The sequence below is a fragment of the Pelodiscus sinensis genome, chromosome 7, assembly GCF_049634645.1.
Source record: "Pelodiscus sinensis isolate JC-2024 chromosome 7, ASM4963464v1, whole genome shotgun sequence".
Classification (NCBI taxonomy): domain Eukaryota; kingdom Metazoa; phylum Chordata; order Testudines; family Trionychidae; genus Pelodiscus; species Pelodiscus sinensis.
In genome coordinates this window covers 70,888,080-70,903,819 of record NC_134717.1, presented here as the reverse complement: position 1 = coordinate 70,903,819, position 15,740 = coordinate 70,888,080, and the positions used below count along the sequence as shown (strand labels likewise).

General features: G+C 41.1%; 1 protein-coding gene across 5 annotated transcripts in view; it reads left to right on the top strand.

Annotated features, from left to right (window-relative positions):
* Positions 1-15,740, top strand: part of HECW2 (HECT, C2 and WW domain containing E3 ubiquitin protein ligase 2) — a 309,520-nt gene that overhangs the window by 115,506 nt on the left and 178,274 nt on the right. For all 5 annotated transcript variants that reach the window (XM_075934226.1, XM_075934227.1, XM_006117907.4 and 2 more), the window contains exon 2: positions 4,230-4,568. In XM_075934226.1, coding sequence (XP_075790341.1) covers positions 4,277-4,568 — 292 coding nt within the window. In that variant the 5' untranslated portion in view covers positions 4,230-4,276. The remainder of the gene's footprint in view (positions 1-4,229; positions 4,569-15,740) is intronic.

The following is a 15,740-nucleotide window of genomic DNA, read 5'->3' as shown; positions in this document are numbered from 1 at the left end:
CCCAAAATGGAAGGATAATTCTTATTTTCAAACTGGATGTGCAGGTGAATCAGTACTCATGGGATTTTAAAGTAAGATTAGCAGCTCATTTTGGAGGGAGAAAAAATGAACAGGTGCTTTCCTGCCCAACTGCAGATTGAGTTTTTGTTCCTGAGGAACAAAAACAATGAACCTTTCTGCTCAACATGTGGCATGTATACTTGTCATGGTTCTGGTTTTTGGACAACAAATATGAGATTCAGGTTGCCTTAGGTTTGAATAATTCCTCATGTCCATTCCAATATGTGTATGAGCACGCTGCATGCACAATTATCACACAGTTTTCCGTAGTAGTACCTGTCGAGTCGATAGCGGTGCCCCTTATGGTGGAGTATATATACCACTGCTCATCTGCTACCTGCTCAGTTTCTTCTTGGCACCAGTGGGGATCTTTGGAGCCATTTACTCGTTCTTGCTTTCCATTCACTAGTTGAATGGTTATGCAGTCGGTTGTATATAGTTTTCAATTAGTTGTTAGTTGTAGTTAGATTTAGTTTTAATTGGTTAGTTGTTTATTCAGTGCCAATACATGGTTTTGATATTTTGCAAAATGGAAGTAGTATGCTCTGGACCCCCCACTACAAAAAGGATGTGGATGCATTGGAGAGGGTCCAGTGGAGGGTGACCAAAATGATTAGGAGGCTGGAGCATATGACCTATGAGGAGAGGCTGAGGGAGTTGGGTTTGTTTAGTCTGCAGAAGTGAAGAGTGAGGGGGGATTTGATAGCAGCCTTCAACTTCCTGAAGGGAGGTTCCAAATAGGATGGAGAAAGGCTGTTCTCAGTAGTGACAGATGGCAGAACAAGGAGCAGTGGTCTCAAGTGGTGGGAGAGGTCCAGGTTGGATATTAGGAAAAACTATTTCACTAGGGCTGTGTCCAGACTCAGGGGTTTTTTCGGGAAAAGTAGCCTTTTCCCGAAAAAACTTCCCCTGCGTCCAGACTCAAGTCGCGTTCTTTCGAAATTATTTCGAAAGAACGCGGCTTTTCTTTCGATGGCGGTAAACCTCATTTCACGAGGAAGAACGCCTTCTTTCGAAAGTTCCTCTTTCGAAAGAAGGCGTTCTTCAATGTAAAGAGGCCGTCTTCGAAAGAGAGCATCCAGACTCGCTGGGTGCTCTCTTTTGAAAAAGCGGATTTCTCTTTCGAAAGATCCGCCTGCAGTCTAGACGCAATCTTTCGAAAGAGGCTCTTTCGAAAGATGCTTTCGAAAGAGCCTCTTTCAAAAGAAGCCTGCAGTCTAGACATAGCCTAGGAGAGACACTGGAATGGGTTACCTAGGGAAGTAATGGAGTCTCCATCCCTAGGGGTGTTTAAGTCTCATCTTGACAAAGCCCTGGCTGGGTTGATCTAGTTGGGATTGGCCCTGCCTAGAGCAGAGGGCTGGACTTGATGACCTCCAGAGGTCTCTTTCAGTTCTATGGTTCTATGATTCTATGAAATTTGAAAATGAAGAAGGAGACTGTCTCTGGAGTAGGTTTGCTAACTGTCTAATTGTATAAGCTCAAGACCCTGGCTCCACCCCATGTCTGAAGCCATGCCCCGTCCTGCCCCTTCTCCAAAGCCCCACCTCCAACTCACTACATCCCCTCCCTCTGTCACTCACGCTCCCTCACCCTCCCTCACTTTCACCAGGCTGAGGTAAGGGGTTATGGTGAAGGATAGAGTGCAGGCTCCAGCAGGAGTTTGGGTGCAGGAGGAATTGTGTGATATGGGCTCTGGGAGGGGGTTTGGGTGTGGGCTCTGGATTTGGGCTCTGGGTGGCAGCAGGTGGTTGGAATGAGGGGGACAGTGCTTACCTTGGGCAGCTCCCTAAAGCTACTGGCATATGCATCAGGTAGTGGCTCCTAGGAGATTGGAGGCAGGAGTCTTCATGCACCACTGCCTGCAGGCACCACCCTTGCAGCTCTTATTGGCTGCAATTCCTGGCCAATGGGAACTGTGGAGTCTGCACTCAGGATTGGGGACAGCATGCAGAGACCTTTTCTTTCCCCCCAGGGGCTGCAGGCCAGGCAGGTAAGGGAGCCTACCCTAGATTTGCTGTGTTGCCGGAGTGTTACTTACAAAATCTCCCAGTTTGGCTGAAGAAGCCTCCAGGAAATACGGTGTGATTCTGGAAGACTCTCAGCAAAACTAGGAGAGTTGACCGCCCTACTCTGAAGAGAGAGCCGACATGAGAAGAAACATGGAACTAGGCCCTTTGTTCTTTGCTTACTAAGCTATTCCTTTACCAGGCAGTTTTAACACATGACTATGCATGTAAAGCTACAGAAGTTACAACTATCAAATGTACTTGACACAATCTACTTGAAGATAACCCTACACAAAGGATTAAGGGGAAATAATCTCTCACTGAAACCAAGTAACCTGTTTCTTACTTGCCAAATATTGCATAGCTTACTTCTGGAAATTTGTGCAGCCTTTTTTCCCATTAATAATGGGTTAATATCATGTTGGATATATCCTTTCTGGATCAGATGGGAACCATTGAATTCATGAAGTGTCTATTCTTAGATTAGGCCAAAAGAAAAACATCTAATTAGGCAGACACACTGACATAGACTAATTTAACTTCTGTCCTTACCTCTACAGTACCTCACTCAGGGAATTGACATATTTGTTATCTAGAGAAATCTCAGAACCCTTATTTTCCCCTCTTAGATTCCTCTAGACTTTAACAAAAAATACTTTGCTGTGGTGCTATGTGCTTGCTGAAACTATCTATCTATCTATCTATCTATCTATCTATCTATCTATCTATATATATATAGGCAGTCCCCGACTTACACGGATCCGACTTATGTCGGATCCGCACTTACGAACGGGGCTTTCTCGCCCCAGAGCTCACAGGCAGCGGGACCGCCCAGAGCGCAGCGGTCCTGCCACCTCGACCTCCGGGGCGAGAAAAGCTGCTCCAGGTGCCCCTGGTCTGCTGGGGACCGTCTCCAGCAGACCAGGGACACCTGGAGCAAAGCCGGGGAGGGCGGAGGGGTCCTGCGCCTCTGAGGCTTTGCTCTGGCAAAGCCGGGGCGGCGCGGGACCCCGCCGCCGCTGCGGCTTTGCTCCCGGTGTCCCTGGTCTGCTGGAGACGGTCCCCAGCAGACCAGAGGCACCGGGAGCAAAGCGGCAGCAGCGGCGGGGTGCCGCGCCTCTGAGGCTTTGCCAGAGCAAAGCCTCAGAGGCGCGGGACCCCTCCGCCTCCCAGAGCAAAGCCTCAGAGGCGCGGCACCCCACCCCCGCTGCCGCTTTGCTCCCGGTGACTCTGGTCTGCTGGGGACCGTCTCCAGCAGACCAGGGACACCTGGAGCAAAGCCGGGGAGGTGGAGGCCCCAGCAGACCAGGCTTTTGTTGTGGACCCTGGGTTAGAGCAGCTGGGGTGCTGCCTGGTTGGTCCTGCAGGGACCTACCTGGCAGCCCAGCTGTTCTGTCCCAGGCTCGAGATTCAGCCGCTGTTAAAACTGATCAGTGGCTGATTCCAGGAAGCTGGGGGCAGAGCAATTCTGCCTCCAGCTTCCTGTAGTCAGCCCCTGGTCAGTTTCATCAGCAGCGGCTGAATCTGGAGCCAGTTCCGACTTACATACAAATTCAACTTAAGAACAAACCTATAGTCCCTATCTTGTACGTAACCCGGGGACTGCCTGTATATATTCTGTCTAATGTTTGTATTACTGTAGAACTGTATTACTTTTCTGATTCATTAGTTTAAAAAAGTTATTACTACTACTAGGTACTATTCTAAATAGATATATATTGTTGCAATTGTTTACCTAAAAAAGGACTTTGTTATCTCCATGTACTCTGAGCCTGTGTCAGACTTAATCCAGTACTAAATCTTCATTGCTTGCTCAGGATATTTTGTGGTTTCCACTTTTTTCTAGTCTGTGCACAGTAGCTCCCTGTTGGTTTCTTGGTGCATAATTGTTAATACAAAGTGCATGTTTGATTCTCAGTGCCAGCAAGACTGCCACAAGTAGTTCATGCAACGTGCCTCAGTTTTTCAGTGTATTGAATAGTATCTTTAGATTGTATCAGTGGTAAATTAATGAACGATGAGTTTTATTTCATCCAAGTGGGACTATTATAGGGGCAATCTTAGGTCAAGAAACCTTTAAACCAAGTTCTTTCCATGTAGAGCTTGATCCAGTATCCCATCTTTCAGCTCTAACACTTCATGTCTCTCTGTTCTTTGCAGATCTGTAGTGAGAAGTTTTTAATATAGACTGACCAGAGAGGGACAAGATGGCAAATTCAGCCAGAGAACATCTGCTTTTTGTGCGACGTCGTAATCCTCAGCTACGGTATACTCTGAGCCCAGAGAATCTACAGAGTCTGGCATCTCAGGGCACCATACCTGAAAACATGAATTTACAGCGTGCCAACAGTGACACAGATCTAGTGACCTCAGACAGCCGCTCTAGTTTGACAGCAAGTATGTACGAATACACCCTGGGGCAATCTCAGAACCTTATAATTTTTTGGGATATTAAAGAAGAAGTTGACCCAACAGACTGGATAGGACTTTATCATATAGGTGAGTCAGAATAATTTCTTAATTTTCTGTCGGTATTTGTCCTTTGCCACCTCTTCTCGATTTTCATTATCTCCAATGGTGCACATAGCAACAGAGTCTAAAGATGAAATATGAGATGAGACTGCACAAAATTCTCTAAATTTCTCTTTCTCTCTTGGTTCAGAGACGTGAAAATGTGTTGCCAATTAACATAGATTTTGGTTCCATACTTACCTCCTCAGTGGTGAAATGTGGCCTTCTTAGGTAACAGAGGCTGTATGCATATACAGTCTTTCTATTTATACCTTTTATTACTATTGGCTGGTGGCTGCATTACTGACTTGGAATTTTAAGGTGGTGGGTTTTTGCATATTCTGATTACACAAAAGAGATATACAAGCACCAGAGCTGTTAGCTGTACCAGTCCTCCATAAACTTAGAAGAGATTCAGAAGAGTCACTTCTTTATCTCACTCAGATATATCGTCACATTAATGAGATGTTCCTTTCAGTAAATTGTGACACATTAATAGTAACACTGTTTGTGCCCAATGTTTCTATTGCCATGCCTAATATCTAGCTTTATTTTTTCACTTTAAAGTTTCGTAGGGGGCTATGCCCTCTGCCTGCTACGTTCGCCTACCCCCTCTCTCTAGCCACTTTCACTTTGTGGAGAGAGCCTGTTGACTCTGATGATGTGATGATGTCATTCTGTCGTCCAGCAAGAAAAACTTTTTTATATATAGAGAGAGATAAGTAGGCAGCCATGACTTCTTCCAGGATTCATCTTTATGACTTTACATGAAAAGGTTTTCTTAGACATGTGAACAGTAATTTAATATTTTTAGACAGGAAGGTTTTTAGCATTTGTAAAAATGTATTTTATGTAAATTCTTGAAGTTGACTGTTGCACACTAAAATGTAAAAAATTACATCTTTATAAACAATAACTTCTTTTCATGAAAGATGTATCCTTCAGAACCCCTTCCAAAGAAATAAATCAGTTTGGAGGGAAATTGGAGCCCTCTCTACCCTAACCTGCTGGATTGGATATTGCCACCATTTTAGTTAAATCCCGAATCAAAGCAGTTCAGTTGACTCAGTGTCCTTGCCAATTACATTTTTATTTAAATAAAGATCTCCTCTTGCATTCATTGACATTAGGTTCGTTGGGAGCATTCTGTCATCCTTCTGTCCAGTTATTCAACTGTCTTTCAAAACAGTTGAAGAGCAGTTTTAATCTGGCCCCAGAATAAAGATTTGTTCTGCTGTTTGTCTATGGAGTCTCCCAAAATGCAAAATAAAGACACTGACTCTAGCCTCCACTGAGAGGACAAACAAACTCTGCCTACTTTGAACGTAAACTGGGATTATCATGGATTTCTTATATGCTTGTCAAAAGTGCTACCCTATTTTTAAAAACTGCCCTTCATTCAGGCACTTGAAATCTTTCAGCACATGTTGAAGTTCCTTTATTGAGATCAACGAGTGTTTTGCTATTGATGAAAATAGGAGCAGAATCTTATCAGACTCTTTTCTTTAAAAAGTTTTATTTTTGTATTATGTAGTCACTGTTTTTAAACTTCATATAAATAAAACCGTGACTTGCTTTCCATTCTAACTCTGGTTATGTATCTAGTCTGACATGGAAAAAATCCCTTTGTAAGAAGTTTTGCATGTGTGTTTCCTATTAATAGAAAAATATTTTTAGGGTGGCACAATCTCAAGACATCTCGCTGAAGGAAGTATAAGAGATACAGCATAAATTGCTCAAAATTTTACAACCCATCACCTCCTCCTTACCAATCAATAAACCCATCCGAAACTAGATGGCAGACACTGGCCTCTCCCTGCCATTAATTTCAGGGCGCAGAGAACATATTTTGTCCTGGCTAAGGCGATGGATTTTCTTTTTTCACACTCCTCGTCTAATTAATTGGTGGAAAATGCTGTCCATCATTGTTCCAGACAGCCACAATTTAAAGTTATGCCCCAAGACAAAGATCATAAGCAACTGGACATTTTCAGGAGGAAAGTTTACTCCACCACCACTCTGCAGTTCTGAATTTCTAGCTATGCTACCCTGCTTGCCAACTACGATCACACAAGTTACACCAGGCTACAGGAGCTCCTAAATGATCTCCCTGAGCAAAAGAGGCCACAGCTCCAATCCATAATGGAGGGCCAATCAGTCGGCTGAATGGTGCTGCAAGCTTCAACAGACGTAGCGGACACGGCAGCCAGGGCTATTGTGACAGCAGTTGTTATATATCTCACGTTGTGGCTACAATCATCAGGCATTCCACGTGAGCTGCAGACAAAGATAGAGGAGCTTCCGTTCAACAGAAATCAGCTCTTGGTTGCAAAAACGGATTTGCACAACGCTTTGGACATTAGGCATGTACACACCGCCTAATAAGAGAAGAAGGTTCACTCTCTATCGGAGACTGAGAGAGAGCTCCTACCAGAGACAGCAACAGAGGCCATTTGAGCACCAGTCCAAACAACGACCTAACAGGAGAAGGGCTCAGCACTCTGTCATCTGCCCCTCAGCTGGCAGCAGCAAAACAGCAGATTTGAAGGTATGGCCGAGGGTCTGAGCGACCTTCCCATGGAACCAGTGCACAATCCTTACATTTTCCACCACCGCCTGAGGCCCTTTTACCATCATTGGGACCTCATTACTACAGACCAATAGGTCCTTGAGATTCTCAAAACAGGCTATATAATCCCCTTCACTTCCATGCCCTCTCTCCAGCCCCCCTACCTATCCTTCACGGTCACCTCTCATCAATCCCTTATACAAGCAACCGTACAAAAACTACTCAGGTTGGGGGGGTGTCATACTGTTGGTTCTTCCCGAATTTCACCGGAAAGGGTTTTACTCAACCTGCTTTCTTACTTCCAAAAAGACAGGGGGGTGGAGGCCCATTTTAGATCACAGGAAACTCAACAAGGTCATCTGCAACCACAAATTCAGGATGATGACTTTAGGAACCATCATACCTGCCCTGGATGAGGGGAACTAGTTCCCAGCCCTCGACATTCAAGACGCATACTTCCACATAACTATCCACCCTGCTCACAGGAGGTTTTTCACGTTCATGTATTCATTGTGCATATTATGATGGCTTTATATCACATTTGTAATTAAGCAAAATAGCTTAATAGTAGGAAATATATTAATTGTCTGTTATACTTCTTAACACATTGATGAGTGAAGTCTGTGGGAGCGAAGGGTTGGGAAAATCCCCAGGAAATCTTTTGATAGTGTTATAAATTCAGAGATTCTAAGGCCAGGAGGGACCATTGTGAATATCTGGTTGGACCTCCTGGGTAGTACAGGCCATGGAACTTTCCCAAAACAATTCCTAATGTCTCTGTTTTAGAAGAACATTCAATCTTGTTATAAAAATTGCAAGTGATGGCGAATGTACCATAACTCCTGTAAATTTTTCCAGCAGTTGATTGTCCTCACTGTCAAAAACGTATTCCTTATTTTCAATCAATTAAATATTTGTTTTCCAGGTAGGTATTTATAGTTTTCTCCTCTCTCTCTGTATGTAAAAGCTTTTCCTACCGGGTAACAGAATGTTCCTGCTGTTACCCGCACAAATTTCTCTATCCCTTCCACACTGTAGGGACACACACCTTTACCCAGTTCCTACAGCTCAAGGTGCAACCCTGTCAATTTATACACCCACCCTAACCCAATTCCTAGGGTTCAGGGCACATTTTCCTGTGGGTTTTGCAGGATCTTTAGCCACTGAAAGAGCCTCACACAGTAATATCCTTAACCTCTATTTATTGACAATTCCCAAACAAACAGAATACACACGCTAAGCACACAGTGTCATGCTCACCAATCCTGATAGTCAGGCAGACTTCCCCTGTTGGCCAGGCAATATCAGTCTCTCTGGTCTTAGGCTGTGTCTCGGAGTGAGTTCTTCTTTCCAGGTCTTCCCCTTCCTCCTGGTCTTCTTCCAGCCTTTTCTTCCTTCTGATCTTCTTCTTCCTGATCTACTTCTTGGACCCCAGTTTATATAATGAAACCTGAGTCTTGCTTAGCTATACCGTAACCAATTATTTTAGTATAATTTTACTAACCAATCATAACAAAATTACCTAATGAATCATACCCCACCACCTTAATTGATTTACACCGAGCAAAATTAATTATACAATGGACAGAAACAGTTACAAACCAGAGATCACACAGTCAAACAATAGGAAAGTGTCATAGAATGAGGATTCCACACCATTCTCTATTGATAAGAAGTTTCTTGCCAGACAGAATGGTGTCACTTAAGTTTTCTTTACCCATCTTGGCATCTGTTTCTTTAGCTGGTGACAGTGGGGGAGCGATCAGGGCAAAGTCCGCTCCTCACAGCCTGGTGTGACACTTTTTAATACAATTCAGATGGAACTGTGAGTATGTGACTCCAGTACTTAAGGTAATGGCTGCTACTCTTCAGTCTGGCTGCAGAAGGCGGCTTTGGTTCAGGCCTAGCACAGGCCTTCCAACCTGGCTACAGAAAAGCCATATTGTTACACTGCCAGGTGACAGAATGACTTAATCACTTCATCAGCGTCAACAGGCTCTCTCAGTGAAGTGAAAGCGACCAGAGGGGGAAGGGAGGCGGTTGATGAGCGTAGCGAGCCAGGGGTGCAGCCCCCTAGTAAATGTTTTTAAATTTCCTTGTGTGGGGGAAGAGGAAATTCACACTGTCACTTAAGGCAAACAGACATCAATTAATTAAAACAATGCTATTAGAATATTTAAATCTAGTAATATTGAAAGCCTGGAAATTCTGAGTTAAAGCTATTGTTACACAGACATTATGAAATCAGAATACCTAACCAACCAACCTTGATTCTGACCCTGTTGTCCTCCACTTTCCATTTATTTTAGGTGTAGATGTTGATTGATAATGGGACATTACAAATATGTGGTGTATAAGTAATCCCGGTACCTTCAGTTCCTTACATCCTTAACAACAAAGCATCGTCAACTTCCATGTATTGCTGTAGAATTTGAAGACATTCAGCATTTCATAGAAGTGTGTGTCATACATGCATTATAGCCCCCTAATTTCATTTGAAGTGCAGGGATTATAAAGACTTAATTGGATTTAACCATCCTGTCCTTTATTTTAAAATAATCTGGTGTTTTATGCAGTCATTCTCCTTTTGCACTTCCTCCTGTAGTTAACATACATTTTAGTGAACTGCATATAATCTAAGAAAGGTCTCTGGCTCTGTGCCAGTGTAATGAAGTAGCTCTATTCCCCCGTGCCCCCAACCCGTACAGAACAATCTTGGAAGGAAATACCAGTAGACAAAGGAAAATATTTACCTCTTTTAGCTTAAACAAGACGTAACACTGTTCTTTTTCCATTGATTATGGAAATAAGTGGATTTATGAAAGAAAAAAGTGGCCCATTCCTAAAAAGAAGTGGTTATTCATTTAATAAATTAACAAAACAATAAAACATGAGCAATCTTGAAAACAAGCATCATTCAGGCTCAGATTTTATAATAGAGAGGTCTGTCAAAAAGTAAATTAGAGTGGAACTTTGCTGCATTGGAGTGAATTTTAGATGAAAATATTAATAGTGATGTTGAAGGTTTTCTCTTTTCTTTTGGGAGACATTTGGTTTAGTTCAGGGAATCTGGTTCATTCTAATGTGCTGCTTTGTTGTTCTCAGTCTCTGAGATAGATGTTCTCTGAGAGAGAAATGTGTGGTTTAAAAAAAAAAAAAAAAATTCCAGGGAGACCTTTACTGTACATTAAATTTTTATAGATTGTGTTTCTAATAACAGAAAGAAATTGACAGTGAAAGTCTTTCCCTTTTGTTCCTGTGCTAATTCTGTTTATTCTCCCACTGGTTTTCAGTCACCAGTGAACAGTGACTTAAATGCTTATTAGTCTAAGTTTTATGAAGTGGTTAAAGTTATTGTTGTGTTAGGAATTCCTACCAAACTTATTTTATTTCTTTGTCATTAAGAGATATAGTGTGAATCAACAATGAAGTCCATCTGTGTTAAGTACTAATAAACACAATGTTTATATTATTGTAAGTAATCCGAATTTCTGTATGTGGTAGTATAATAGCAAATGAGGTTTATACTTTCAATTTTGAACAATATATAACTAGTCGTTTTTACTACCTTAAAGTTGTTTAGCTGTATAGCTATTTTCAGTTATTTCTTTAAGTTTGTATGTTTCATGTCATTCACTTCTGTGAGTTTGTCCCTCTTTGTCCCTGGTACTATGTGTATGTCTCACTGAGATAGTGTTGTTCCATTTTAATTTATTGTAGAGTAACTTGTTTATAATGAGGTTCTTTCTCTCATTATTGGTATATTCCTAACAAATGATGCAAACACAAAAGGAAAATTGCAGATAAGTGTAATTGCTGATATTTACATTATTTGCATTTGCATTGCTATTGTTTCTTTGTGATTTTTTTTTTTTGTCTTGCACTGTCTGAATTTCATCAGGGATGAACTGGAGGTTCAGTAACACATCTTATCTGAAAACCATCATGGGGTTGGGGGTCCGTCTGCTATGTACATTGGACAAATGTCTCAGACACTTCGCCAAAGGATCAATGCCCACAAAACAGATATTAGACAGGATCACAAAGAAAAAACAGTCTCTTCCATTTCAACCAGAAAGGGCATTGTCTCAATGACTTGATTATCTGCATCCTGCTTCAAAGACCTTTTCACACCAGACTTGAAAGAGAATCCGCTGAACTGACACTTTACGCCTAAGTTTGAATAAAGACTCTAATTATCTTACCCATTACAAAGATAGCTTCCCCAATTATCACCTCTAATATCATTAGCTCACAGACACTTACCTCCCTCCTCATCCCCCTTCTGTTCTGAAATTTGATTTGTCCTTTTCATATATGTTTGTTTTTTTGATTGTATGCTTTGGTATATATGGTTGTGCCAATTTCCTTCCACTATTTGATCTGAGGAAGTGGGTCTGGCCCACGAAAGCTCATCACCTAATAAACCATTTTGTTAGTCTTTAAAGTGCTACATAGTCCTGTTTTTTGTTTCAGCTACACCAGACTAACACGGCTACATTTCTATCACTGGGGGGTTGGTTCAAAATAACTCCCTAGCATACACCAGGGCTGAGAGAAGTTATCCAGGACTGCCTATCTTTCTCTGGACATGTAAAGTCTTTGTGCATATGAAGTGCTGTAGCCATGTTGGTTGCAGGATATTAGAGACACAAGGTGGGTGAGGTAATTTTTTTTTTATTGGACTAACTTCTGCCAGTGAAAGTGACAAGCTTTTGAGTGTACAGGAGGCCTCTGACTTGTAGCTGCCCCAGTTCCGACCCCCCGCACTTACATCCTTGGCTCGCATTTACAACTGCACATGGCGCCTGTCGTAAATGAGGGTTCGAGTTACGATGCCCCCAACTTGTGACGCTTCGTGCGGAACCAATCGCGTCGCAAGTCGGGAGCCTCCTGTACTATGTAACCTAACCCGCCTTGTGTGTATGAGAGAGACAAGCAGCAGCACCAGTAAGAGACTGACGAGAATGTTCATACTTTTGAACTTTATATAAATTTGGTAACAAGGACTTAATTTATGCTGGAGATAAGAATTTATGAAAAACCACAAGGAAAGACATGCCCTGAACTGTCACTGCAAACACGTAAAGGATTTGATTGTAAAAACCTCATTGTTGTAGAAACTCTGAACGAAATCAGGCTAGGGGTTTCGTAAGTTAAGTTTTAAATAGTTTGAGCCAAATTCATTTGTGGAGTCAGGTGACAAAGTTGCCATTGTATTCAGTGGTTCTGCTTCTGTAACTATTTGAGAATGTCTGGGGTTTTGTTTTTAAGAAACAGAAATCACAAAACAAAGTAAGGGGTAGTGATCATTTGAGAAACACATGGTCATTAATAGATTTTCTTCTGTGGCCAAATTGCCTAGGATAGTCTATTTTTGTCCTAATTTATGGAGTGCTGGTTCTGAGACAGAAGGCTTTTACTCTAGATAGTTGGAGCACATTTATAATTCTGAATATCAAAGGTCATTATATTTATTTCCATCAATTGTTTTTCATAATCAGGTTGACATTTTTCTTGAATAAATACAGCATAGTTTCATAGTAGTGTGTTCTTTGCAAGGACTGTGTTAGAATTGTAGAGGACAATTTAGATAGAAGGTTTAGTATAAACCAAAATCGTAGGGTTGGAAAGCTTTGGAGCCTTTCCATTTCAGGTCAGACAAGATTAAAAAGAAAAAAAGATTTCATATAAGCTGGATTCAGTACACTTAAGACATCAATTCAAATTGAACAGAGAGATTAAAAAAGTTATAGGCACCTTATCTTATCCTCAAATGCTTCCTTTGACCCATGTAACAAAAAACATATGACCTAATGTCTGTTTTATGTCCTAGAAAAGCCTGATTATTATTGGTTTTTCTTGTTCAACTTCTGTTTAATATATATATTTTTGGATATTGCTAAAATCTGCGTGGTATCATTTTGGCTCTTGTATCTGTGTATAGCAGGGCAAAACAAACTCTCATGCTAGAAGCCAAGATTTTCTCTGTGGGAGTCAACAGGACCTTTGGCATATTCTTTATTCAGTGCGAGTAGGAGTGGGTCTTTGGTTACATAATAATCTGTGCATTCTATGTTGCTTGGTTTTCTGGGTGCTGTGCATCACTGTAGTATTTCATTTTGTTCTATAATTAAATGTGGCAACTCTTCTATAGCCACAGCCACTGCTATATTTGGCCTAAATAAATAGCATTTTAATTACCTGAATTTCCAGCTAAATATATTGGCCTATTGATCCTCAAGTGAGAAGTCCGTATTTAAATGAAGAGTCCCATCGATTACAGTGTGGTCTGCTCTAGTGACTAAATATTTGTCACATGAACAAAGCTTTTCAGGGCTGAGGTTTTGTGTTTAGAAGTTTCTGTATACATTTTCCCCCTCTGTCTATATGACTGCACCACCTCTAGATACTAGATTATTGTAGAGCCAACATACACTTGTAATAAACAGTTATAGCAACATTTACACTCAAACTCCCAAAATCTAAAGCCACATGCACTGGGGTCCACAGCGATTAAGACACATATCCTCAGTAAAAGCCTATATATGGTCTTTACAAGCCATGCTTTCCCTCCAGTTATCATTTTCAATACTAGTTCTAATGGAGTCTGAACTTAATTTATGGTTAATTGATATAACTACCAACATTTCCCCCCCACAAAATCTGATGCTTCCCTCCTCCCACTTCTTAATTTAGTAGAAATTAAATTAACTCAGAAAACAATGTAATCACAGTGGGATACATTCCATATGTGGTCCCTGCATTACAATAGTAGAAGGAATGAAAATAAAGGGTATTCTTCTGTTTAGTCTCATGTCAGGAGTGGATAGCTAAATATCTAATTTAAAGAGTAAATGAAATGAACTCATTCATTAATCAAGAATCTAGACTGTCAGGATGACTCTGATGACTAGGGAAGTTCACTCAGGGTCTGAGGAGTTGTCAAAAACACGTGCTCTTCACTTAAATTTTATTTTGTGTTTCCAAGATATCCCTGCATTCAAAACTAAACAAATGATGCTGTGATCATAACGGCAACTATAGAGTTCCATGGTGCACTTCCAGCTGTCTGACTTGTCAGTATATTTCCATTGAAAAAATTTCTAATATATATGATTCTTTGGTTAGAAAACAATGTGTTTTTTCCACCATGATTTTGTGATGCAAATGTAAACTCACGCACACTTCTGAATCCATATTGCTGTTTTAATCCCACATTTTCTAGAATCTGTCCTGTTTCTTTGGGCTTGGCCTTGTTTTTGTTTTGTTTGCTTTTTAAATAGATATGTTATTAATATTGCAGTGTTTAACTCACTATTTTCTATCATCAAATTTACATAACGTAATCTCATTAAAGTAACTCTAAAAATGTAATGTATCACAAATTGCTCACAATTGGATTGATAAAGTAGTCACATATACTACCGATTGGTGTGAGTGTGTATAAATAATAGACTATGCATTACTTCTGCTCTGTACGCTGTGTTGCCTTTCATACTGTAAATTTATATGAAGTCTTTGGCTCCTTCATTTACTCAGGCTCTTTATTAGTTGTGTGCATCTGAGTTGCTGGATTGGGTATCATAGTTAATATGGCTTTCTCTCTTTCTCTTCCTTAGGACAGAAACATTATACTCTAAGGGCAGTGTAAGCAAGCTGTTGGCAGAATTCTCAGCTGGCCTGGGAGAGCTTGCAGCTGGTGGTTGCAGAGCTAATGCACCAAACTCCCGTACCACCTACTAGCTTGGCTGATATAGGGCAGTGTTTCTCAAAGTGGTTTGCAGACTCACTATAAGAAAGCTGCTACCAGGAAGCTCCAATTCGTTCACTTACTGGCTCTGCAGCCACGGAACCACGTGGCTCCCATTGGCTGTGATTTCCCATTTGCAGTGTTTTGCTTAGTGAAAGTTCAGTGGAGCAGAGAATTTTTATGAGTCACTGATGTTCTGCCATTCGTAACTAGTTTCACAACTTAGGGTTGCTTTGAGACTTCCAGCATCTGGGAGGTTACCACCTCTTTTAGGCTGCATGTCTTGATGTTGCAGCTCAGGATTAAACTGTTGTAATGTATTTTATGTTCGTTTTTGGGTTGCTGTCTGAATTGTGACAGATATTGTAAAATTGTATTATGATAAACTGCTATATCATCAATGCCTATATATGAGGACCATCTGTTGCTATAACAGACATGTACTAGACAGATACAATAGGACAGAGGTGGCCAACAGTTAAACTGTGTGGCAAATCAGGACCACCAGACACTTTTAAGCAGGCCACAAAATCTTTGTATTTACTTATTATTAGTATTGTTATTCTGGTGCAAAAATGTTTTTTCTGGAATCTGATCCCTGATTATACTTTGATCAAGAAATTTGGACCTTGACAAAAAGTGACTACCTACCTCTGTAACTGAGGGTGTTTAGAACGTATTTATCCTATTCAGGTGGAAATATCTGGGAGCGAAGGACGAACTGAATCTTTACAAAACCAGTTTATCTGATTCCCGTGAAAGGAGGAGTGGAGGTAGCAGAAGTGAACACTTCTGAGGAGTAGAATAACAGACCAGCTGATTAGTAGGGATTTAAATA